Below are 27,748 nucleotides of genomic sequence, written 5' to 3' on the forward strand. Positions count from 1 at the left end.
GGAATACTATGTTCAATTCTTTCTATTAAGGACACTTCTCAAGATATTGCTATTTATTTCCCAAAGGTCTCTAACTTTCGTATCCTTCTCCGTAGCAAAGGCTGATACAAAACACTTTTTTGTTTTAGTATGTCCCCCATCTGCAGCTCCACACATAGATAGCCTGTTTGATAATTGAAGGAACCTATTCTCTCCTTAGTTTATTTGTTGAAACCCCTTGAATTCTCACTAATCCTATTTGCCAAAGCTATCTTCTGTCCCCTTTTTGCTCTCCTCATTTCCCTCTTAAATATGCTCGTACTGCCCTTAAACTGCTGTAGGGATTCACTCGATCTCGGTTGTCTATAACTGACATACCCTCCTTTTTCTTGACCAGAACCTCAATATCTCTAGTCATTTAGCATTTCTTGCATCTACCAGCCTTGCCCTTCATCCGAACAGGGACATACTGTCTCCGCACTCTTGTTCTCTAATTTTCAAAGGATTCCTATTTTCCAGCCATCGCTTAACCTGTGACTGTCCATTCTCTGTCAACATTTGAAAGTTCTTGCTTAATGGTGTCAAAATTGGCCTTCCTCCAATTTAAAACTGCAACTTTTATGTCAGGTAGGTAAAAACAATGACTGCAGATGCTGGAAACCAGAGTCTAGATTAGAGTGGTGCTGGAAAAGCACAGCAGTTCAGGCAGCATCCGAGGAGCAGTAAAATCGACGTTTCAGGCAAAAGCTCTTCATCAGGAATACAAGCGGACAGCCTGAAGGGTGGAGAGATAAGTGAGAGGAGGGTGGGTTCTTTTTCATAACTATTTTAAAACCAACAGAATTATGTTCACTTGTTCCAAAGTGCTCCCCCACTAACACCTCAGCCACCTGCCCTACCTTATTTTCCAGGAGTAGGTCAAGTTCTGGTCCTGAGTAGTACATCTACATATTGAAAGGACCATTTTCTTGTACACATCTAATTCCTCTCCATCTGATCCCTTAACACTATAGCAGTCCCAGTCTATGTTTGGAAAGTTAAGATCCCCTACCGTTGCCACCTATTGATCTTACAGATAACTGTGACTTTTGTTTTTACAAATTTGCTTCTCAATTTCCCACTGCCTACTGTACAATCCCAATAAGCTAATCAACCCTTTGTTACTTCTCAGTCCTACCAAATATCTTCACTGGATGTACTTCCTGAAAATTCCTTCCTAAGTACAGCCGTAATGTTATCTCTCATCAAAGATGCCGCTCCCAGTCTCCTCTTGCCCACCCACCTTTTCTAACCTTCCTATAACATCTATACCTGGTCCATTAAGCTGCCAGTCCTGCCCAGCCCTGAGCCACGACTCTGTAGTAGCCATGATATCCCAGTTCCATATTCGAAACCATGTCTTGAGTTCATCTGTCTTACCTGTCAGCCCTCTTGCATTGAATTAAATGCAGTTTAATTTATCAGTTCTGCTTCGTTCTCTTTTTCGCTCCTGCCTGCTTTAAATATTTGACTTGCTCCTTTTCCCAACTGCCTCAGACTGATCCCTCTCCTCAGTATCTCCCTGGGTCTCCTCCACTACCACCACCACACCGCCTGGTTTCAATCCCCTCTGGCATAGCTCTAGCAAATCTCTCCATCAGTCCCCTTCTAATTCAGGTGCAACCCATACTTCATATTCAAGTCACTTCTACCCCAGAAAAGATTTCAATGACCCAAAAATGTGTATCCTTCTCCCTCCACCAGCTTGTCAGCCATGCATTCATCTGCTCTATCTTCCTATTCCTCCCCTAACTAGCATGTGACATCCAGAATAATCCAGATATTACTGTATTACTAATCCAGGAGTACCTACACTTTAACCTCCTGCCTAATTTCCTATATACCCTCCTTAGAACCTCATCCTTTTTCTCATCCTATATTGTCCCAAGAGAGACCTGTTGGTCTCTCTTCTATTTGAGAATATTCTGCACCCTCTTTGAGAAATCCTTGATTCTGGCACCACGGAGAAAGCATACAATTCTGATGTCTGGTTGCCGGTTACACACATGTCTGCCTGTGCCTCTGACTAGAGAGTCCCCTATCGCAATCAGTTGCTTGGAACCTGACTTATGTGCAGTTACAGTAGAGCCAATTTCAGTACCAGAAACTTGGCTATCAGTGCTACATTCCTTTGATAGTCCATCACCCTCTGCATTTTACAAAAGAGCATAATTGTTTGAGATTGGAAGAGCCACAGGAGACTCCTGCATGACGTGCCTTAAACCTCTACCTTTCCTAGTGGTAACCCATCTACCCACATGGACAAATGATTGCTGAAGGTCAGTCATCTCAGTCCCAGTGCTTTACTGCAAGAGTTCCTCAGGGTAGTGTCCTGACGATTGCTTGATATTCAGCACTGTTTGAAACTCCACGGGTACTGAAGCAGTTTCTGTCCGTATACAGCAATACCTGGACACCACCCAGGCTGTGCTGATAAGTGACAAGTACTGTTCATGTTAAACAAATACGATGATCATCTTGAACAATAAAGACTCTCACTACATCCTTTGGATGTTTAATAGCATTAGGTTTGCTGAATCCCTAATAATATGCTGGGGGTTACTATTGACTAGCAAATGAACTGGACTCATCATCTCCTCCAAGTCCCAAGAATTCTGACTTGTTACTTCCATAATTGTTCCTTTACTGTCACTGGGACAAAACCAATTGACATTGAGCAAATATTTTGTGTCTGCCTTCATGGGAAAAAAATGCAAGTTGCATATCAGAAATACAGGGTAACATCTGGGCTAACAACACTGAGTAAATTTAAGTTAAATAGTATCAACAGAGAAAATATTTTGGAGAAATTTTCTTGTTTGAAATCCAACAACTTCCCAGTATCAATGACCAACATCCTAGGCTTTAAAAGGTAGAGCTGCAGGGATAGTGGATGCATTGATAATTTTCTAAAATTCTCTAGATTCTGGGATGTCCCTGCAGATTGGAAATTAGCAAATGTAATATAACTATTCGAGAAAGAAAAGTGAGGTTAAAAAGTGGAATGACAGGCAAGTTTTGCTGACACCTGATATTGGTCATCAGCAATAGATCAAGTGAATCCTTAGAGTTTAAAGGCAGTAGGAGTATACTTTAGAGAGAAACCAGGAAGGCAAAAAGGGGACATGAGATAGCTTTGGCAAATAGAGTTAAGGAGAATCCAAAGCGATTTTACAAATACATTAAGGACAAAAGGGTAACTAGGGAGATAATAGGGCCCCTCAAAGGTCAGCAAGGCGACTTTCGTGTGGAGCCACAGGAGATAGGGAGATACTAAACGAGTATTTTGCATCAGTATTTACTATGGAAAAGGACATGGAAGGTATAGAATGTAGGGAAATAGATGGTGACACTTTGAAAAACGTCCATTTTACAGAGGAGTAAGTGCTGGATGTCTTGAAAGGCATAAAAGTGGAAAAATCCCCAGGACCTGATCAAGTGTTTCTGAGAACTCTGTAGGAAACTAGGGAAGTGATTTCTGGACCTCTTGCTGAGATATTTGTGTCATCAATAGTCACAGGTGAGGTGCCGGAAGACTGGAGGTTGACTAACGTGGTGCCACTGTTTAAGAAGGGTGGTAAGGACAAGCCTTGGAGCTATAGATCAGTGACCCTGATGTCGGTAGTGGGCACATTGTTCGAGGGAATCCTGAGGGATCGGATGTACATATATTTGGAAAGGCAAGGACTAATGAGGGATAGTCAACATGGCTTTATGCATGGGAAATCATGTCTCACAAACTTGATTGAGCTTTTTGAAGAAGTAACCAAGAGGATTGATGAGGGCAAAGTGGTAGATGTGGTCTATATGGATTTTAATGAGATGTTCAACAAGGTTCCCCATGGGAGACTGGTTAGCAAGGTTAGATCTCACAGAATACAGGCAGAACCAACATTTGGATACAGAATTGACTCAAAGGTTGAAGACAGAGAATGGTGGTGGAGGGTTGTTTTTCAGACCGGAGGCCTGTGACCGCTGGAGTGCTGCAAGGATTGGTGCTGGGTCCACTACTTTTCTTCATGTATATACATGATTTCTATGGGGGCATAAGAGATACAGGTAATAAGTTTGCAGATGACACCAAAATTGGAGGTATAGGGAGACGTTGAAAAGGCTGGGGCTGTTTTCCATGGAGCATGGAAGGGATGACCTTCTCGAGGTTTATAAAATCATAATAAGGGCCATGAATAGGATAAAGTCTTTTCCTTAGGGTAGGGGAGTCCAGAATTAGAGGGCATAGGTTTAGGCAAGAGGGGAAAGATGTAAAAGAGACCTAAGGAGCAACTTTTTCACGCAGAGGTTGGTACTTGTATGGAATGAGCTGCCAGAGGAAGTGGCGGAGGCTGGTATATTGCAACATTGAAAAGGCATCTGGATGGGTATATTAATAGGAAGGGTTTGGAGGGATATGGGCCAGGTGCTGGCAGCTGGGACTGGATTGGGTTGGGATATCTGGTTGGCATGGCCAAGTTGGACCGAAGGGTCGGTTTCTGTGCTGTACATCTCGTATGATTCTATTAAGAGGAAGACTTAACAATGCACTTCGAGCATTGTATAAACAAAACAAATCTGTGATTTTATGAAATAGAGGTCCTGTTTAACAAATGTATTAATGTTTTTGATGCTGTAACTAGTAGATAGGGAAAGGAAAGCCAGTAGGAGAAGTGTACTTGGATTTCCAAAAGGCATTTAATAAGGTTTCACACAGAAGGTTAGTACACAAGATAAAGGCTTGAGAGTTGTGGATCATATATTAGAATATATACAGTGTTGTTTATTGGGCAGGAAGCAGAGAATAGGTATAAATGGAGCACTTCCAAGTGACAGTCTGTAACAAAGATCAGTGTTGTGACCTTGCGTTTCGCAATCTTGTTAAAAAGCTTGGATTGAGAGTGTGATTGTATCTGAGTTTGTTGAATATACAAAGCTAGTTGAGAATGCAAGATGTAATAAAGACTACCACTAAGTGGTCCTCAGCTCTGGCTTTCCTTTTTTAATTCTTTCTGAGATGACACTCCTCAAAATCTATTTCGTTAACCTGAAAATTTGAGCTTTTTTTTCCAACCAATTTGCATTAACTTTCAACTTCAAACATGTGGTAAACATTCTGCCAGGAATTCCCTTTAAAACTAAGGAGTCTGGTATTACCACGAGAATCTGTTGGTTAGCCATTGGACCTTTTAAACAATTAAATGTAATCTTTATTTTCTAAGAGAAATCATAAATAAAATTGAACAATCGCTGAAACTGATTCATGTCTTGTTACTAATTTCATGTTCCTTTTTAAGACCTCGCCGGCGATCTCTACTTGCGGAGTATGATCTGACAAATCTGGAAAAATTGAGTACGTATGTAGGTGGAGACAAGCTCATCAAGCTGCAGTGCTTATACCCTGGCATGTTGTTGGGATGTTGGCAAGTGAGTTTATACAGTTTCAATTTATTTTGGGATCTTAACTCACCGAAAGGAAAGAACTACCAAGTTATGCTTTGTGTCTGAGTAATTGGTTAAAATGATAGAAATAGAGCGATACTCTGATAGAAACATTTGGCGTTTAGGCAGTCCCTCCTGATTCCCTGAGTTTTAAGATGACTGGTAAGTCTGAAGAATGATCTATTCACCCGCCAGAAGCAGGGACTTGGTGCTTGAAGGTTAATGTAAGTTATTTATTTCAAGGTTTGCATACATTCTTAAATTTGCCTTTGCAGGTTCCCATCAGTCATCAGGTAAGTAACAAGCCAAGGTTTCCTATGTGTCAATGAACATTTTGACCACTTCAGGGGTGTTTTGAGGAATTGTTAAAAAATTTCTGCTATCAAACCCAACTGGCAGTTTAGAATGCCTTGGGTGTCAGCCATTTGATGAAGTATCCCAACGAGAGTAGTTAAGTAGCACCTTGATATTGTGCAAATTGTCTTTGGAGAAATGTACCTACCTTTGTGATTCTGAAATATTACATTATGTAAGGGATAATTCTTTTCAAAAATAAACAAAACTAATCTTATTTTACCTTTTTAGAACTATCTTTCACCTTGAGTTATTTAAGATACAGTAATAACTCAATTTGTAAATATTGCATTGATTTATATTTTTTAAAGTTTATTTGTGGGATGTGGATGTTGCTGTTTGGGCTAGCACTTTATTGCCCATCCCTATTGTCCTTGAGAAGGTGGTAGTGAATTGCCTGCTTAAATTACTGTAATCCATGTGCTGCAGGTCGACTTGCAATTTGATTAGGAAGGGAATTTCAGTATTTTGGCCCAATGACAATTCAGGAAATGGCAATATACTTTCAAGAATGGATGATTGGATGGTGAGTGGCTTAGAGGAGAACTTTCAGTTGGTGCTGTTCCCATGTATCTGCGGCCCTAATCCTTTTAGACTGCATTGGTTGTGGGTTTAGTTGGTGATACCTAAGGAACTTGTGCAGTGCGTCTTGCAGATAGTACACACCTATGCTAATGAGCATCGATGATAGAGAGAATGAATGTTTGTGGATGTGGTGCTATTGAAGTGGGCTGTTTTGTCTTGGATAGTGTCAATCTTCTTAAATATTATTGAAGCTGCACTCATTTAGGCAAGTGGGGAATATTACATCACAATCCTAGCATATAAATGGTGAATGTACTTGGGGGTCATGAGGTGTTAGTTCATGCAGGATTCCTTGCCTCAGATCTGCTCTTACAACTGCAGAATTGTTTTTAGTTGATCCAATTCAGTTTTTGGTCAATGGTAATCCCCAAGATGTTGAAAATGGAAGAATTGCATGCTGTCAACATCAATGAGTATCAAAGTACAGGTAGTACTGTATCACACTATAGTTGTGTTCCAGAGAATCCTCACTTAATAGAAAATTGTTTAATAGAAATAATGTGGCCTATGGGAAAAATGGGGTTAAGGGCAGATTACCAAATAAAATTACACATGATCACTCAAATATCATCCAGAAGTATAACGCAAAGTATAGGACAGCCTGAATGAAGGTTGAAATCATATTTATTAACAAACAAAAGGAGATTTAACACAATACATTTAAAAAATGTAAGAATGCTGTTCTATATATAGTACCCCTCACAGAAAGCTGCCCTATAGGCAGTTGACATTGGTGCATGCGCAGAACGGCACAGAGATTCCTCCATGCACACCTGCGCATGCACAGAACAAAATGTGCAAACCAATCCCCACTGAAATCGTGCTATTGCAAACAGGTAAGCATTCTCCAAAATTGCCTTTATGCTGGTTAGATTCTCTCTTGTTGGAGACGGTTGTTGCCTGGCAACGTGGTGGAAATGTTACTGGCCTCTTGATGGCCCAAGCTTGTTTATTGTCCAGCTGTTGCTGTGTTTGGGCATGGAGTGCTTCAGTATCTGAGAAACTGTGAATGGATCTGAATGGTGCTGAGCATTGTGCAATTATCAGTGAACATTCCAAATTCTGATTTAAAGGGAGGAAGGTTATTGATGAAGCAGCTGATTATGGTTGGGCTTAGGACATTATCCTGTGGAATTTCTACAGTGATGTCGTGGACCTGAGATGCAGATATTCAATAAACACAATTCATGGTATCGGAGTTTTCCCTCTGATTCCATTTGGGATCCCTGATGCCAGATTTAGTTAAATGCTGCCTTGGTGTCGACGATGGTCACTGTCTTCTTGCCTCCTGATTTCATCTGTTTTTCCCTTGTTTGAAGCAAGTCTGTAATGAGATCAGGAGCTGAGTGGACCTGCAGAATACAAACTGAGCGTTGTGAGTGAATTATTGCTGAGCAAGTGCTGCTTGTTAGTACTGTTGGTGATCTCTTCCATCTCTTCACTGGTTGAGAAAGCCGGTTGGGGCGGCCTGCTCTCCTGCTTTTACTGCACAGAATATATGTGGGGGATTTTCTACATTTTTGGCTGGATGTAGTGCCAAATGGTAGCTCCACTGGTTCAGCTTAGCAAAGGATGCGGCAGTTCTGCAGCATGAGTCTTCAATGCCTCTTACAAGAATGCTGTCAAGGTCTATAACCTTTGCAGTATCTGGTGCCTTCAGCTGTTTCTTAATATCATGTGAGTGAATTGAATAAGTTGAAGTCTGCCATCTGTGATGCTGGGACCTCTGGAGGCGGACGAGATGGATCATTGTTGTAAGACCTTCAGCCATATCTTTTGCACTGATAGTCTGGGCTGCCTTATTAGTAAGGCTGGGAATATGCCACCTCCGGTGAAGTATTTGATGGTCAACCATTATGTACAACTAAATGTGGTAGGACTGCAGAGTTTAGATCAATTCTGTGGGCAGTGGAATTGATTCCCCCCTATCACTTGCTGCTTATGCTGTTTGGCATATAAAAAGCTCTGTATTGCAAGTTCACCAAGTTGACACCTCATTTGCAGTATGTATGGTGCTGATCCTGTCATGCCCTCTTGCATTCTTCATTGAACAGGAGCTGATACTCTGTCTTCATAGTTAGGGTATATTAGGGGATATGCCAGGCCAAGAGTTTTCAGGTTGTTTTGGACCTCCGTTCAGGCCCTCAGTGTGTCATGAATACCCAGGCTTGAGTTGCTAGCATCATAATAATGCCAAACAGTGTATCCTCGATGTGACAATAAGGTTTACTATACAAGGACTGGTGCAGTGGTCTCCTGCTGATACTGGCTGTAGCCTCCATGATCAACACAGCCTCCTCACGGCACCAGGAACCTGGATTCAATTCCACCCTCTGGCAACTATCTGTGTGGAGTTTGCATTTTCTACTCGCATCTGCAATAGTTTCCTGCAGGTGGCCACATCCAAGGATGTGCAGGATTGGCCGTGCTAAATTGCCTATAATATGCAGGCTAGGTGGATTAGTCTTAGGAAATGCAGAGTTACAGGGATAGGGTGGTGGAGTGGGTCTGGATGGGATGCTCTTTGGAGGGTTGATGTGGACTCAATGGCCAAATGGCCTGTTTCCACACTGTAAGGATTCTATGATTTCAGGTAATAAAGAGGACTCCACAGTTCGACAGGACTGAGTTTGCCATTGTCCTGTTCAGTGCCAGGTTGTCCATCTGGTTCCATATTTGTTTTTTCATTTCTCGTGATCTGGGTGGCTTGCGAGGCCATTACAAAAGTAGACAAAAGTGAGGACTGCAGATGCTGGAGATTAGAGTAGGGAGTGTGGTGCTGGAAAAGCACAGCAGGTCAGGCAGCATCTGAGTAGGAGAGTAGATGTTTCGGGCAAAAGCCTTTCAGGAATGAGGCTGAGAGCCGAGGGGGTGGTGAGATAAGGGGTGGGGATGGGGGGGGAAGGTAGCTGGGAGTCAGGAGTAGAGTCAACCACGTTACCAGCTTGAAGTAACATGAAGGCCACAATGGATAAAGACAGCAGTTTTTCTTCCCTAAAGGACATTGGGATTTTTACAGCAATGAACGGTGGTTTCTTGGTCATTATTAGCTTTATAATTCCAGATTATTAAAAAATTCAAATTTTATTCTGTTCTGGTGGGATTCAACTGTGTTGCTACTTTGAACGTGTTTCTATAGAAATCCAGGCTAAGAACTATGTGAACTAAGAATAGTGAGCATATTAGCTTTAGGATAATTTGATCTGGAAATAACAAAACAGAGTATTTGCAAATTAAAATAGAAAATAGTTTGGCTTCCAAATTGTTTAAAATTTTGAGAATGATGAGAATTCAGATGGGCTTTTAAAAATAATTGTTTTCTTCTCATTGTAAAAGACACTTTTTCTTAATTAAATCTCATAACTCAGTTGTACTTAACACACTAAATTAAATTGTATAACCTGAAAAATTTGAAGTCACAATCTTATCTTTTTAAATGCATACACTTTCGTTTATGATGCTCACTTTTTTTAGTGTATTCAGTTCACTTTGATGTTTATGTGAATGACAAAGCAAGCTAGCCCACTCAGTCAAAATAATTTACATTTCCATTAAGTCGTTCACAAACGAGGTTTATCCACATTCCTAAGTCTTGGAAATGTGATTGCAGTATTTTATCAACAAGAAGAATTTACAAATCCTTGCCTGTTCAGCAGCTAGCATAAAGTTTAGAACAACAAGCTTGATCGTCAAAATGATTCTGAATTTTATTTGATTAACATGTGTGATAACAGTGGTAGCAGGATGATGTCTGTGATAACAGAGCTTAAAGATAAAGATTGTGCTCTTTTTCACACCCCACAATTTTTTAAAAAATGTTTAGGAAGATGGAGAATTGGCAGTTATCATCGCAAGTTTTCACTGCCATCAGCTCATTGAGAAGAGTACTTTCGGATCAGTCACTTGGTAAGGTGAAATCTACTTACACAGTATATAAAATAAATGATGACCATAACCTTTAATCACTTGGTAATTGCAACTAAATTGCATTGGATTTATGAAAAAATATTTTATTATTTTAGTTACATTTTGCAAAAGAAAACTTGTATCTGGTTCAATGGCCAGGAAAATGGCAAATGAAGTTCGGTCCAGAGAAAGTAATGCAGTTGAGGAGGTGAGATAAGGCAAGAAAATGCACAATAATTGGTAGGTTTCTGAAAAGTGTAGAGAAATAGAGTAACCTTGGAGTGAATGCCAAGCCTGAAGACAGCAGGATATATAAATAATATGGTGATGTGGACAGACAGAGCACTTAACTTCCACTCTTGGCCAATAATGGTTAATAGTATGTAAAAGTCTGAGGTATACCTCATCAGAGTCCTGCAAACAGTTCTAGCCACCATATCATGGTAAAGATGTGATTGCACTAAAACTGATACAGAGGAGACTTTATGAAGATGTCAAGAATGGCAGCATTTTAATGGTTGCATCTTTGTAAACTAGCTGTGAGGCATGATTGGATAGGCTGCATTTGTTTTCTGTGCCAGTGGTATATGTTGACTCATGACATGCAAATCTTTTTTTGAAGTGTGAAATACAGAAGATATCTAAAGAGACTTTGTGGGAAGGAGTGTTAAAGAGGATTCAGGTGCACAGGTCTTTAAAATGCAACAAATAGGTGCAGAAAGTAACGGAATGCTGGAGGATTGGAGTATAAGGACGCAGAAGTAATGCTGCAGTTATATTAAAAAAAAACCCTGGTTACACCCCACTTGGAGTGGTGAGAGCAGTTCCGGGCACACACATTAGGGAGGATATATTGGCCTTGAGGTTTACAAAAATGATAGCAGGAATTTGGGGGTTACGTTATTTAGAGGATTTAGAAGTTTAAGATGTAATCTGCTTGAAGTCTTTAAGACATTAACAGGAAAATATAGAATAGATAAAGATAAAATATTTCCACTTGGGGATGCTAGAACCAGGGAGCAAATACTGAAAATTAGAGCCACACTGTTGAGGAGCGATATTGGAAAATATTTCTACAGACAAAGGATAGTAAGTGTTTGGAAATCTTTCCACAAATGGTGGTGAATGCTGGATCAGTTGTTAATTTTAAATCTGAGACTTTAATAAACAAATGTATTAAGGGATTTGGGGAAAAGGCAGGTATGTGGAATTATGCTGCTGATCAGCCATGATCTCATTGAATGTCAGAACAGACACAAGAGGATGAATGGCTTACCCTGTTCCTGTGTTCTGCATCAAATCTCTTATCAACCCATATCTGCAGTGCACTGAGCCCTTCCAGTAACCCAGTGGTTAGCATTGATGTGTTGCAGCACCAGGGACCCGGGTTTGATTCCAACCTTGGCACACTGTATGTTTGGAGCTTGCACGTTCTTCCTGTATCTGTGTGTGTTTCCTCCCATAGTCCAAAGATATTCAGGTTAGGTGGATTCCAGCATCTGCAGTCCTCACTATCTCCAGGTTAGGTGGATTGGTCATGAGAGGAGAAAGTGAGGTCTGCAGATGCTGGAGATCAAAGTTGAAACTTTATTGCTGGAACCCCATAGTCCAAAGATATTCAGGTTAGGTGGATTCCAGCATCTGCAGTCCTCACTATCTCCAGGTTAGGCGGATTGGTCATGATAACTGTGGAGTTACAGGGATAGGGTGAGTAGATGGGTCTGTATAGGATGGTCTTCAAACGGTGTGGGCTTGATGGGCTGAATGGCCTCTTTACATACTGTAGAAATTATAAGATTCTCACCAAAAGACCACTATAAGGTAAAAGGTAAAGTTGCTCTAGTCCCAGAAAGCCATAGAGCTCATTATGCAACCATTGTCACTACTAAAGTACTTAATTGCTTGTAAATTGCTTTGAGGCATGTGGCAATCATGAAAAATGCTGGAGAAATTCAAGACAAACTATCTATCTCTTGTTGAACAGAGGCAGTGACCTAAGGTGTATAAAACTGAGGGGCCCTGATCGAATGTCAATAAAGAATTTGCTTTCATTTGTAGAGAGATCAATAATCAGAAGGCATTGATTTAAAATAATTAGCGGAAATGTTAGAAGAGTGCTGTAGAATTTCTTTACCCAGAGTTGATGGGGTGTTTGATTGTCATTGCCTGAAAGAGTCCTTCATCCCGATAAGTAAATACTTGAGTACGGTTCTTTTTTTTATTCACTGGTGACATGGGGACTTCAGTGGCCAGGCCAGCAATTATTTACTGTCCCTAGTTGCCCTTGAAGGTGGTTGTGAGCTGTCTTCCTAAACCACTGCAGTGCAAGTGTTGTAGTTAGACCTAGAAATCTGTTGGAGAGGAATTCCAGAATTTTGTCCCAGCGACAGTGAAGGAAAGGTGATAAATATCCAAGTCAGGATGGTGAGTGATCTGCTGCCCTTGTAATTCTGAATGGAAGTTGTCATGGATTTGAAAGGTGCTATCTAAGGAGTAATCTGTATTGTAAATGTTAAGTCTCTATGTTGCTACATGAAAGATTGTAATCAAATTTTCTTATCTAATTATTCAGTGTTACTGTACTGATATTTAAAAGGCATCAGCATGTTGATACTGTTACATCATAAATTGAAAGTTTTACAACCTTCAGGCTTCATTTGCCTAATTCATTTACCTTCTCTCTGTTTAATGTTTTGAAAATAAAAGCCAATATTCGCCACCACCTCATGAGCCAGTGTTGGATGATATTGATCCAGAATATGGGCTGCATGGCTACCATTGCCACATTGCCTTACATAATGGAAAAAGTTGTTTCATGTCTGGTAGTTTCCATAACATCATCTGTAGAAAAGGTGAGAAGGCTGTTATTTTAGTTCATACTGCAGCTTTTTTTAATGCGTGAAAGAAATTTGCAGTATCAGTTGTTGCACCTTCTTGTTTTCTCCCTTAACAGTGCAAGTAAATTTCCCTTGCTTTTTTTATTCTGGTGTGTGGTTGATTACAGTGCACTTCTAAATATTCGACTTGGGATTACTGATTCCACATCTTGATTATCCAACCTAAAATCTTCCCTTTCTTTCTGCTGCTGTTATGTTATGCCTTCATTTTCAGGGCTGCCTGCACCCCTTTTATATCTCCTCTAAAAGTTAATAAATCTGAAATATTTAATTCTCAAATTCTGTTATTTTGTAACCACGTTTCACTAATGGATGTTGGATCAAATGCACCTGCGCCATTAATTTTACTTTTGAGAATGCTTCCATGTGTTCATATATATTGTCTGCTATTATCTTTCTTCTGTTACCTTGGTCAATAATAAAATATTTTCCTTGAACTCTTTGCCTCTTCTATCCACTTTGTTAACTTTTAGCCAAATTCTGCACAGCCGATGTGTTTCTCTTAGCCTTCTCTGAATGCTCCTACCCTCATTCAGGAGTTGAAAAACATGTCAAATTTCCTAGGTTTTTGCTTTGCCGAGGCAGTGAAAAACAAAACAAAGAACTGTGGATGATGGAAATCAGAAATTGCTGGAAACCTCAGCAGGTCTGGCAGCATCTATGAACAGAAATCAGTGTTAATATTTTGGGTCCAGTGACCTTTCAGAACGTTTTTCAGCAATTTCTGATTTTTGTCTGGACCGTTTGTCTCAGTTTGATTTGTTTGTCTCATTGGCTTGTCTCCTTTTTGGCAATACCATTACCCGTGCCCCACGAAGCAAATCTTTGTCTCCCAGATCATTCATTCAAGCATACAGTTAATCTGCAATTTGTTTATCCTATTCTAACCTGTGTTTGGATGAGGTAAAAAAATCACTATTGTGAGGTTTGCTTTGTAATTTAGAGTCAAACCCCTCCGACTCTCTCTCAGAAGAGCATCATTCCAGGTCCTGCCTATATTGTTGGTTCCTGTGTGAATCAGGACAACTAATTCTTCCATTCCAAGTTCTTCTGTTTACTGTGTTTTTTTTGTTTAAAAAATGTAAATCAAACTGTTGGATCGCTTTCTAGCTGCAGCAAAAATGGAGTCTATTTGAACTCTGCACTGAATTCAGATAGCCCTGCTGGGTTTGGATTTTCCTCCATGTGTGAATCACATGGTTTCCCTATGGTTGTAATTGAAGATAGGACATCTAAATCCAGATTCCCAATGCCATTTTTTTTGTTATGCTGCAGAGTCTTCATGACTCCGGGAGAATCCATGGCTACCTTTGTGTGACCTTTGGGTCAGCAGATGTACTGGAGAGTCTGGGAATACTTCTGTGTCGTTGAGTGAAGCCAGTCAGCCATGTATCAAAATAAACCCCTGAATATTAAAAAAAACTTCAACGTAATTATGTCTTGTGAGTAGGATCAGGTCATAATTGCTGAGACTGACCAATGTTTTCTTCTTAAACCTCCATTTTCAGTATCAAAAGTTTGTCTTTCTTTGCTTTGATATGTTCTGGAAACCTAATCTGTGCTTTGATTCTAATTGTATGATCAGTTGATTCTGGTATTTTGAATTCAATGCTCTCTCCCAATTTCAGAGTTCATCCAGAATGGCTTTTTGCAAATAACGGTTATCAGTTCAAATAAAGAATCACAGCACAGCACCATCAGTGGAAATCTCTACTTACCTTGGAATACAGAATCCCTAAAAGGAAGTATACAGGTGTGAGAATTTGTACTTTTGTCCTGATTATAGTTTTTTGATTTGCAAATATTTCAATCTGAAGCTGTTTTCCCATTCTGCATCCATCATTGGGTCACCTATCTGATTAAAATGTAAAGAGATTTGCTTCTATCTATTTATTTCTTTATACCGTATATACTGGAATAATGGTCAAAATCTTTTGACTGTTCTTTTAAGGTTACATTTATGAGGTCAACTATTACATGGATACTGCTTTTGAGGGGCTAAAATTCATGCCTGTCAAAATTCATACCGTATCATTAGCTGAAACCCAATTGATCTCTAAGTGAATAAAGAGGGATAAAACAACAAATTACCGTAATTCTGAAGGCCTGGAGCTGAGCGGGATGACTGACCGATTGGAAAGCCAGAGCTGAGCATGATGGCTGACACAGTGACTCATAAGTGTTGATCTGTTATTGGTGAAGAACTAGGATTGACTTTTACATGAGATATATGGAAAATTCCATTTTTTTTTTTACCAGAAACAGATGGGTGACTTTTAGATGAGATCGACTATGATGACTCTGGCAATATCATGGCTGGATTTCCAGCACTCTACTCCAGTAATCCATAACAAATTGAGGCAGAAATATCTTTCACTTTTCTTTAAAGTGATGCCTGTTGCCATAAGTACATGACACATGGAGACAGAAGTAGGCCATTTGCCTCAGAGATAAAATCAACCTGTTCAAACATGTGGGACTTGAACCTAGTCTACTAGCTCAACAATACCACTACCATTGCACCACAAGAGTCTGTGGTCCACCATTCAATGAGATCATAGCTAATCTGAAAAACCTCAAAGCCACTTCATGATGAAATGTGTATACCTCTCAGCATTGAATATTCTTAAAATGCCAGACTCTACAATACATCTTTCCTTTGATATGGGGGACTGAAACTAGTATTCCAGTTGTGATCTGGTTAGTCCTTGTGTAGTTTGGTAAGACATCCCTATTTTTAAACTCCATTCCTTTTGAAATAAAGGGCAATATTCCATATACATTCCCTATTATTCACTGAACTTGGTTGCTAGCGTACTCTGATTCATAAATGACCCCTAAATGCTTCTGTGCTCTGGCTTTCTTCAGTATTTCACTATTTAATTAATATTCAGTTGCTCTATTCTTCCAAAGTGCATAATCAACCATTCTCCCACATTTAGAGTCATAGAGATGTACAGCATGGAACAGACCCTTCGGTCCAACCTGCCAGCACCTGGCCCACATCCCTCAACTCTTCCTATTCATATACCCATCCCAATGCCTTTTAAATGTTGCAATTGTACCAGCCTCCACCACCTCCTATGGCAACTCATTCCATACAGGTACCACCCTCTGCGTGAAAAAGTTGCCCCATAGATCTCTTTTATATTTTTCCCCACTCACCCTAAACCTATGCCCTCTAGTTCTGGACTCCCCGACCCCAGGGAAAAGACTTTGTCTATTTATCTAATCCATGCCCCTCATAATTTTCTAAACCTCTATAAGGTCACCCCTCAGCCTCCGCTCCAGAAAAAACAGCCCCAGCCTGTTCAGCCTCTCCCGAAAGCTAAAATCCTCCATCCCTGGCAACATCCTTGTAAATCTTTTCTGAACCCTTTCAAGTTTCACAACATCTTTCTAGGAAGGAGACCAGAATTGCACGCAATATTCCAACAGTGGCCTAACCAACGTCCTGTACAGCTACAACATGACCTCCCAACTCCTGTACTCTCTAATCTGACCAATAAAGTCCTGCACAATCGACATGTAACTGAGTCCAGGGTTTACCCAGCCATTCCCACAAATGTGAGGGAACTGCTGCTAGTAATCTTTGGCCTTGTTGGCACTCTGGGCACTGCTCCACCAATGCAGCCATGTCTGCATTCAATCCTGGCCACATTATATTTCATGTGCCAAGTTTTTACCCACTCATTTAACTTGTCTGTATCCTTCTGCATACACTCATCCTCACCACTTGAATTCCTGCCTACTTTTGTTATCCACACCTTGGTGATCATATATTTATTTCTGTCATTATTAAGTAATTAATAAACATTGTAAGTAATTGTGGCTCCAGCACTGATTCGTGTGGCATGCCACGAATTACAAGGAGTTGCCACTCTGAAAATGCTGCTCTTATCAAAATTCTGAACTGTAACTTGTGGTTTTTGTGTAAGTTATGTCAAGTTTTTTGGAGGGATTCTTACTGCATACTGCACATGATAGCAACATTTATTATATCTAACTACATACCCTGTTGCTATGGAATCCCTCATATCTGATTCTATCCGCATCTCACTGTGTACTGCTCCTTAACCAACTCACTACTGTGGATAAAGTGAGGTCTGCAGATGCTGGAGATCGGAGCTGAAAATGTGTTGCTGGAGAAGCGCAGCAGGTCGGGCAGCATACAGGGAACAGGAGAATCGACGTTTCGGGCATAAGCCCTTCTTCAGGAATGAGGAAAGTTTGTCCAGCAGGCTAAGATAAAAGGTAGGGAGGAGGGACTTGGGGGAGGGGTGTCGGAAATGTGATAGGTGGAAAGAGGTCAAGGTGAGGGTGATAGATTTTCCTCATTCCTGAAGAAGGGTTTATGCCCGAAACGTCGATTCTCCTGTTCCCTGGATGCTGCCTCACTACTGTGGATATCTGCCGAAAGACCATAGTTCATGGTACCCATGCCGTATTTTAAAGACTGCTGTGCACCCCTATGAGGTCTAGCATTCCAAAGATGTCCTCCTTAGTGAAGGGTGAAATCTGGACAGTGAGAGGGAAGATAGTGTCACAATTTACCACAATGCCAGGTAAGGGTTGTACTCCTCTCTGCTATCTCACGCCCACTTTATCTCTGCTACTGTACCCATCTCCCTTCTTGGCTCATGTTCTTCCCTCACTTGTTCTTGTTTCACCCCTGTGAAGCACTTCTAACCATGGACTGGTTGCTGCCCACTTTCTTCCTTGGAACATCTCACTATCTCTCAATCACCTGCATCAGTACTGACTGTGCCACCCTTTCATTCTGTGAGAAGACAGCCCACAATGGAGGAGAAAGGACTCTAATGAAGAGAGGATCCTGGCCTTCGCAGGAGAAGACTGGCCCCATTCCTGCCATCCATGTTCTGACAGTGGAGTAAGAACCACTCTTCACTCTACTGTAACTCTCTGATAAAGCAGTCTATTTTTATATATATCATTTCTAACCACTGACCATGACCATTTCTCTCTCTTTTTTGACTTCTAGATACCACTGGCATGTCTGCCTCTGCAGAGAAACAGCTGGCTCTGCCAAAAGCTGATACTTTGCCTTCTGAGAGAAACTATTGGCAAGACTGCCTCTGCACCCACCAACAGCTCAGATACTGACACCTTGGTGGGAGCATTAATATTAGAATGTTGGGAGCACAGCCTGGTGAGCACCTCACTGTAACAGTTCTGCAGCTAGTCAAGGAAGACATGTCTCTAAGTGCTAACACTCGGGACTGCCAGAGCCAGGTACCTGCTTAATCCCAGGCAGGAGGAGACCAGGCACCTTCTCAGTCTCAGGCAATAGAACATTACAGTGCAATACAGGCCCTTTGGCCCTTACGTTGCGCCGACCTGTGAAACCAATCTGAAGCCCATTTAACCTAAACTATTCCATTTTCATCCATGTGTTTATCCAATGACCATTTAAATGCCCTTAAAGTTGGTGAGTCAATTACTGTTGCATGCAGGGCATTCCACACCCCTACTACTCTGAGTAAAGAAACTAGCTCTGACATCTGTCCTATATCTATCAGCCCTCATTTTAAAGCTACGTCCCCTCGTACTGGCCATCACCATCAGAGGAAAAAGGTTCTCACTGTCCACCCTAGCTAACCCTCTGATTATCTTGTATGTCTCAATTAAATCACCTTTCAACCTTCTCTATAATGAAAACAGCCTCAAGTCTCTCAGCATTTCCTCATAAGACCTTCCGTCCATACCAGGCACCATCCTAGCAAATCTTCTCTAAACCCTTTCCAAAGCTTCCACATCCTTCCTATAATGTGGCGACTGGAACTGCGCGCAATACTCCAAGTGCGGCTCCACCAATGTTTTGTACAGCTGTAACATGACCTCATGGCTCTGAATCTCAATCCCTCTACCCATAAAAGCCAAGATACCATTTACTGCCTTAACAACCCTATCAACCTGGGTGGCAATTTTGAGGGATCTTTGCACATGGACACCTCTCTGTGCATCTACACCACCAAGATTCTTACCATTAGCCCAGTAGTCTGTATTCCTGTTGCTCCTTCTGAAATGAATCACCTCACACTTCTCCGCATTAAACTCCATTTGCTACCTCTCAGCCCAGCTCTGCAGTTTATCTATGTCCCTCTGTAACCTACAACACCCTTTGGTACTAGCTCCACCGACCTTAGTGTCTTCAGCAAATTTACTAACCCATCCTTCTCTGCCCTCATCCAGGTCATTTATAAAAATGACAAACAGCAGTGGCCCCAGAACACATCTTTGTGGTACACCACTAGTAACTGAACTCCAGGATGAATATCTCCCATCACTCACCATCCTCTGACTTTTTTCAGCTAGCCAATTATTGATCCAAACTGCCAAATCATCCTCAATCCCATGCCTCTATTTTGTGCAATAGCCTACCGTGGGGAACCTTAGCAAACACCTTATTGAAATTCATGTACACCACATCACCTGCTTTACCCTTATCCACCTGTTTGATCACCTTCTCAAAGAACTCAGTAAGGTTTGTGATGTAGAACTCTACCCTTCACAAAACCTCGTTGACTATCCCTAATCAACTTATTCCTTTCTAGATGATTATAAATCCTATCTCTGAAAATCTTTTTCCAACACTTTACCCACAAAGTAAAGCTTCCTGGTCTATAATTTCCAGGGTTGTCTGTACTCCCCTTGAACAAGGGGGCAACATTTGCTATCCTCAAGCCTTTTGGCACTATTCCTGTAGGAGAAAGTGAGGTCTGCAGATGCTGGAGATCAAAGTTGAAACTTTATTGCTGGAACAGCACAGCAGGTTAGGCAGCATCCAGGGAACAGGAGATTCGACGTTTCGGGCACAGGCCCTTCTTCAGGAATGCCTGTTTTCTTCAGGAATTCCTGAAGAAGGGCCTGTGCCCGAAACGTCGAATCTCCTGTTCCCTGGATGCTGCCTAACCTGCTGTGCTGTTCCAGCAATAAAGTTTCAACTATTCCTGTAGACAATGACGATATAAAGATCAAAGCCAAAGGCTCTTCAATCTCCTCCCTGGCTTCCCAGAATCCTAGGATAAATCCCATCCAGCCCAGGGGACTTAAATATTTTCACATTTTCCAGAATTGCTGACACCTCCTCTTTGTATACCTCACCCCGTCTAGTCCAGTCGCCTGTATCTCAGTATTCTCCTCGACCAAAATGTCTTTTTCTAGTGTGAATACTGACAAAAAATATTTATTTAGCGCTTCTCCTATATCCTCTGGAAAGGGCCCTATGTTGTCAGCAATCAGGGACTTCTTCAGAATATACATGCAGGAAAGGACTGGCAGATAGGTATGTTGGGAAGCATTGTCCAGAAGCTGCAGCAGTGTAGCAACTGATGCAGTTGTCTCGCTGTCTCCACGGACAGGTTGGTGGTTGCCATGGAGAGAGAAATCCAGCGTACTCAACATTTGCTGAAGAGCTGGTCTTATTCATTTTATTGTCCCAGCCGTAGGACCTGAGGCATGGTGACAAATGGATGGGGAGCCTGGTCCAAAGAGACAAGGCTGTGCAAGAAGGCACTCAACCATAGGAAATAGGAATAGGAGTAGGCTGTTCAGCCCCTGCAGCCTGCTCTGCCATTCAATAGGGTCATGACTGATCTGACATCTCTCATTCAATTTCTTACCCTTTTTCCATATCCTTTGATTTCCCCTTCTGGTAAAAAAAAATTGTTTGGACTTTAAATATGCACATGGATTCTGCCCCCACAACTGTCTCTGACAAGGAGTTCCAAAGAGACTCAATCCTCTGACGGCAACTTTATAAATACTCCCAATGTAAGCACTGTCTGAGTCACTTAGTGATGATCCAGTTTCAGCTGGTTTTAAGTTAAGTTATTGTTTGACTGAAATGCTTGAGAGGAAAACAGACCTGCTTAAGGTTAACGATTGCACCATTTAACCTATCTGTTTCATTTTAATGCCACCTAGAAGCTAAATTAAGTTTGTGCTAATGACCTTCCCTCCATCATAAGGTCAGAATGTTGGCTGATAATTGCATAATGTTCAGCATCATTTGTGATTCCTCCGATATTAGAACACACTATGGTCAAAAGGCAACAAAATCTGGGCAGTAACCAGGCTCGGGCTGAAAAGTGGCAAGTATCATTTGCAACACACAAATGCTGGTCAAACATAATCTCCAAGAAGAGACTATTTAACCACCATCCCTTGTCTTCCAATGATGTTACCCAGCTCTGAACATCCTGGAGGTTACTATCAACCAGAAACTCAACTGGACAAGCTAGAAAAAAAATAATGGCTACAAGAGCAGGACAGAGGCTAGGAGTATTCTGGCAAGTAATGACAGAAAACCTGTCCCCTCTCTGCAAGGCTTATATCAAGAGTTCCCACTTGCCTGGATGGGTGCAGTTCCAACAACCACTGGAGAAGCTGAGGGATACTATCCAGCACAAAGCAATCTACTTGATTAGCATGACATCCACAAGCATCCATTCTCTCCACCACCGACATTCATTAGAAGCAGTTTTTACTGTCTACTATATTCACAGCAGATATTCAGCAAAGGTCCTTAGATAGCACCTTTCAAACTCATGAGCGCTTCCACCTAGTGCAGCAAATACATGGGAACACCACCACCTGCAACTTACCCACCAAGCCACTCACTATCCTGATTTGGAAACATGTCACCATTCCTTCTGTGTTGCTGGGTCAAAGTCCTGGAATTCTCCCCGTAAGGGCATTGTGGATCTACCTACATAAGATGGACTGCATTGGTTCATGAAGGCAGCTCACCATCACCTTAAGGACACCTAGGAATAGGCAATACATGTTGGCTAGCTGGTGATGCACACCTCCACAAATAAAGAAAAATAGACTTTCTTACCCAATAAATCAGCACATTCAGTACTAGTTCCCGCAACTGACTGCCATTCAGTAATTTCTGTTGCATTATGTTAAAAACTGAAATTAAACTAAGGAACTTGCATTTATATATCTCCCTTCATTGTTTATGGATTTCCTTTCACGTATTTCATTAGTTGGGAAACTTGAATTGTATTATAGGGAAACGCAATAGGAAATTACCTGCTCAGGTAACCTTTCTTAGTGAGGTTACTTAAGGGGGCAATCCAGTTGATTATTCTTGAATAATAGTGGAATCTTTTACACTTGCCTTAGAGATCAAGAAGGGCTTCAAAAACTGCATCATAGTACTGCAGTGTCAATCTCAATATTGAACTGAAGTGTCCATGGAAAGATTCTACACTACTCTGAAAGGGAAGTTAAGTTCACGACATTCTAACCCAGTGATAGGACCAATACTGAGCTAAGGTTGACAGCTAATCTGGTAGTGCTGTCATTGCACAGTCTGCTACGTCTCTGCTGAGTTTTTTTCTGCATTGGAATTTTGATTTGATTTATTGTTGTAACATGTACCTAAGGGCAGTGAAAAGATCTGTTTTGCAAGCAGTACAGACAGATCATAGGGTGCTTAGACAGAATGAAGCATACAAGGTTACTGCTGCACAGGAGGTGCTCAAAGCGAGATCAACATTCGATTTGGAATTAGAGGTCCATTCAGCAGTCTTCATTTCAGCTTTTTATTTTCAGATTTCCAGTATTTGCAGTACTTTATTTTTATTATCAAATTTTTGATGTTAGTTACTAGATTAAACTTGTGGGATTACTGAAGCAGCTGGAAATGTGTTGCTGGAAAAGGGAAGCAGGTCAGGCAGCATCCAGGGAACAGGAGAATCGACGTTTCGGGCATAAGCCCTTCTTCCTGAAGAAGGGCTTATGCCCGAAACGTCGATTCTCCTGTTCCCTGGATGCTGCCTGACCTGCTGCGCTTTTCCAGCAACACATTTCCAGCTCTGATCTCCAGCATCTGCAGACCTCACTTTCTCCTCAAGGATTACTGAAGCATTAAACTATTTGAATTTCTAATTTCAGCACTGTTGCTTAATGGATGTGACTGTTCTGGATGAAGCAGAAAAACCATTTTGGAGTGTAAGCTCACCAGTAGCTCTGCACTCAGTTAGTACATCTACTATAAGATATAGCTACCTGGGCGAGAGACAGGCAATTGATTACGAGGATCCAGAAGGAAAAGTTCATATAGAGCTAATGTGGTTGGAAGAAGAACAACAATATTACATTGTCAACCTTGTCCTTTATTTTATTGTTAAAAAAATAAATGCCTGGTTTGCAACAAATTACTAATTGTCCATATGAAGCCCTATGGCTAACTTTAACAATCATCTGTTCCATGCACATAAACTAATGTTCCAATCTGAGTGAGTAATTAGGCTGAATTCTGTGAGGATTTCCAAAATTCAAAATTGAGTTTATCTTTAAAAATTATTTCTCATACAGTCAGGATCCCAGACAATTGGATTACAATCTCAAATTCCTTTCTTTCTGATATTGGTTGCTTCTATTTTAAAATGATGCTTATTGTTTGCTAAAGTTCTCCAATATTTTCCTGGTTACACTAGAAAACAATCATGTTTTCAGGCAGAATTAATACAGGAGATTGCTGTCTGTCCTGTTGCATTTGTAATGTTTAGGATAAATTGGTATGACAAAATTTGCATGACTTTCATAAGGCCCATTCTGCAAAGGGCGACCTGCTTGCACCTTTGCTTAACTCTTGTCTTTTAAGACGTCCAACTTTGAATAACTTCTGAGGTTTGGAGATTCTGGAAAAAAAACTCAAGTAAAAGGAAAATAAATAAAAAGTGGGCATAGAGAAGTAAGTGAGTTGTAAACTAACTTCAGATGCCTTTTGTTAGAAGTGTAGGAAATCTGTATTTGAACTTTATTTTCTGGTTTATGTTGTGGTATGTAATCTTTAGCATATTCTTTACCATATTCCTTAAGTTAGACCTGCATTACCAATGTTCGCATTCTATCAGTCGCTGAAACTTCTACACGTTTAATTTGAAAGAAGTGTAGAACACTTTTTTTCTGTTCTACTTTAATTCAAAAGGCCTCAATCAACTCCAGCAGTTGAAAAGCTGGTCAGTAGGTTTGTTTCTAGTTAAGCCTGAGGATGCTGATGGAGACTGTTCAATTAGTTGAAGTGAGGCTTTTGGAACTTAATCATGCAACTGATTTTTAAATGTTAGACCATTTTGGACAGCTGTTTTCTGTCGTACTTTGAAAGGGTAATTATAGCAAATGGATTCACTTTGAATTTTTGTAGAATTTTCAAAATTGGTGGCGGTTTTCTTAGAATATTTTGACATTAAAAGCTGGAATGTTTTAAGTAGAAAAAGTGCAGTAATATTTCAGAGACCATTGTGTACTTATTTAATCAACTGGCTAAAATTGCCATTTTAAGAACTATTTGTTCTCGCTGTCCAAATCAGTTTAATATTTAGAAGCCGGTTCTTATCAACTTATAATTGAAAAGAGAGCATAATTAGTAAGATGTTAATTAAAACCTTTTTCGAATTCAAGTATATTATTTGTCCTGTTGTGTTCTATCTTTTTATAGCAAGCTTCCTGTTCTGTTCGTTTTAACTGCAGTAATAACACATGGATGGCAAAAGCTGTTTATCAGGCCACAATCTGTGACCTTATTTTAGCCATTTATTGATGTTGTCAGTTTCAAGAAATGTGGAAGCTCACTTTATTTTACTGAAAGCAGATTGATATTGACAGTCTCAGATTTTTGCATCAGTAATGCTGTAGAAATCTTCATCTCGTTTTCACCAAAAGTGCTGAATAGAATGATGAGAATGCATTTAAAACTATATCTTTGTTTTCATGAAGACCAGTTTGTCACTTGTGTGACAGTTTAATTATGCTTCAGCTTAATGGTTTAACATTTGGGAATGATTAACAAAAAAAAGTTTTAAGTTAAGCAAATGCAACAATAAATTAATCTTTTGAATATATTTTAGTTGGTACATTCATTTCTGGATAAAAAGCGAGTATGTGACGAAAACAGTTTTGATGTTAAAGCTTCTCAAATTCTCTTAAAACAGCTTTATTTTTATACACAACTTAAAAGATTTCTCTTGCTTATCAGAGATTAGAATTATTAAAAGCCTTGAGTTACTTTATGTATTTCTGGTACCAAATCATCCTCCTGAGTTGGCACATCATTTGGAACATCTGCATGGAGGTTGATTTGCACGCTGGAATTTTTTTCAGTTTGATGCATCTCGATCAAGGCCTGAACGACCACCTGGAGGGGACAAAAATATCCTTGACTGGGGGCAGATGTTCGCAGGAAAAGGGACAGCAGGAAAGTTGGAAGCCATCAAAAATGAGACAGAGTCCAGAGAAAGTATATTCCTGTTCGGGTGAAAGAAAAGGCTAGTAGGCATAGGAAATGATGAATTACTAGAGAAATTAAAGTTTTGGCTAAGAAAAGGGAAGCATATGTCAGCAGATTTTAAGTGAATCTTTGAAGAGTATAAAGGCAGTAGGAGTATACTTAAGAGTGAAATCAGGAGGGCAAAATGGGGACATGAAATAGCTTTGGAAAATAGCGTTAAGGAGAATACAAAGGAATTTTATAAATACATTAAGGACAAGAGGGTAACTAGGGATAGCCCTCACAGATCAGCAAGGCATGCTACATGTGGAGCCACAGGAGATGGAGGAGATACTAAACAAGTATTTTGCATCAGTGTTTACTGTGGAGAAAGACATGGAAGATATAGAATGTGGGGAGCGCTGGATGTCTTGAAATGCATAAAACTGGATAAATCCCCAGGACTTGATAAGGTGCACCTCGAACTCTGTGAGAAGCTACGGAAGTGACTGCTGGGGCCCTTTCTGAGATGTTTGTATCATCGATACTCACAGGTGAGGTACCGGAAGACTGGAAGTTGGCTAACGTGGTGATACTATTGAAGAAAGGTGATGAGGAAAAGCCAGCAGACTATAGACCGGAGAGCCTGATGTTAGTGACTGGCAAGTTATTGGAGCGAATCCTGAGTGAAAGGATTTACATGTATTTTGAAAGGCAAGGACCGATTAGGGATAGTCAGCAGAGTTTGTGCATTTGAAATTATGTACTCGTGAACTTGATTGAGTTTTTTGAAGAAGTAACAAGGAGGAGTGATGAGGGCAGAGCAGTGGACGTGATCAATGTGGACTTCAGTAAGGCGTTCGACAAGGTTCCCCATGGGAAACTGGTTAGCAGGGTTAGTTCTCGTGGAATACAGGGAGAACTAGCCATTTGGATACAGAACTGGCTAGAAGGTAGAAGACAGGGTGGTGGTGGCTTTTCAGACTGGAGGCCTGTGACCAGTGGTATATCGCAAGGATCAGTGCTGGGTCCAGTGCTCTTTGTCATTTATATAAATGATTTGGATATAGACATAGGAGGTATAGTTAGCAAATTTGCAGATGAAACCTGGTGGACAACGAAGAAGGCGACCTCGGAGTACAACAGTATCTCGATCAGATGAGTTAACGGGCTGAAGAGTGGCAGTTGAAGTTTAATTTAGATAAATGTGAGGTGCTGCATTTTGGGTAAAGCAAATTAGAGCAGGATTTATACACTTAATAGTAAGTTAAGTGTTGCTGGTCAACACTGGGGAGTGTTGCTGGTCAAAGTGACCAATGCAGATTCATAGTTCCTTGAAAGTGGAATTGCAAGTACAGAGTGAAGAAAGCATTTGGTATGCTTTCCTTTATTGGTCAAAACATTAAGTATAGGACTTGCGAGGTCATGTTGCAACTGTACAGGACATTGGTTAGGCCATCTTTGGAATATTGTGTGCAATTCTGGTCTCCTTCCTACCAGAAAGATGTTGTGCAACCTGAAAACATTCAGAAAAGATTTACAAGGATGTTGCCAGGGTTGGATGTTTTGAGCTATATGGAGAAGCTGAATAGACTGGGGCTTTTTTTCCCTAAAGCATCAGAGGCTGAGGGGTGACCTTATAGAAGTTTATAAAATCATGAAGGGCATGGGTAGGATAAACAGACAAGGTCTCTTCCCTGGGATGGTGGAGTCCAGAACTGGAGGGCATAGGTTTAGGGTGAGAGGGGAAAGATATAAAAGAGACCTAGGGGCAACTGTTTCATTTAGAGTGTGGTGCATATATGGAATGAGCAGTCAGAGAAAGTGGTGGAGGCTGGTACAATTACAACATGAAGAAGGCACCTGGAAGGGTATATGAATAGGAATGGGTTAGAGGGATATGGGCCAAGTGCTGGCAAATGGGATTAGATTTGGTTAGGATATCTGGTTGGCATAGACGAGTTGGACCAAGTCTGTTTCTGTGCTATACATCTCAATGATTCTATGTACCATCCTTGAGACCCTGTGGGGAAAAGGCGGGGTGGATCCTGTTACATGGTTCCCTGAGCAAACTGTTAAAGTCATTTGCCAGAAAGCCTTATCACCAGAACTTTCCAACAAGCACCAAGACATTGCTTAGCTGGTGGTGAGAAGGGCAATTCCTGTGAGACCACTCATGTCTGAACTCTCTATGCTATCTTGCTGCCCTGGATGTCACTGCAGAGTTGGTTGGGGGAGGGGGTGTGGCTTGTTGTTGAGACCGTCACACATCACCTGCCAGAATGAACCTTTGCAAAGGAAGTCTGGG

General features: G+C 40.8%; 1 protein-coding gene across 3 annotated transcripts in view; it reads left to right on the top strand.

Moving 5' to 3' along the window:
- Positions 1-25,075, top strand: part of fbxo15 (F-box protein 15) — a 66,379-nt gene extending 41,304 nt beyond the window's left edge. For 2 of the 3 annotated variants that reach the window (XM_043688451.1, XM_043688453.1), the window contains 5 exons: positions 5,295-5,436; positions 10,214-10,296; positions 13,003-13,148; positions 14,822-14,946; positions 23,124-25,075. In XM_043688451.1, coding sequence (XP_043544386.1) covers positions 5,295-5,436; positions 10,214-10,296; positions 13,003-13,148; positions 14,822-14,946; positions 23,124-23,393 — 766 coding nt within the window. In that variant the 3' untranslated portion in view covers positions 23,394-25,075. The remainder of the gene's footprint in view (positions 1-5,294; positions 5,437-10,213; positions 10,297-13,002; positions 13,149-14,821; positions 14,947-23,123) is intronic. The other variant, XM_043688452.1, reaches the window with a different exon arrangement.
- The last annotated feature ends 2,673 nt before the right edge of the window (positions 25,076-27,748 follow it).

The sequence above is a fragment of the Chiloscyllium plagiosum genome, chromosome 4 (genome assembly GCF_004010195.1).
Source record: "Chiloscyllium plagiosum isolate BGI_BamShark_2017 chromosome 4, ASM401019v2, whole genome shotgun sequence".
NCBI lineage: Eukaryota > Metazoa > Chordata > Chondrichthyes > Orectolobiformes > Hemiscylliidae > Chiloscyllium > Chiloscyllium plagiosum.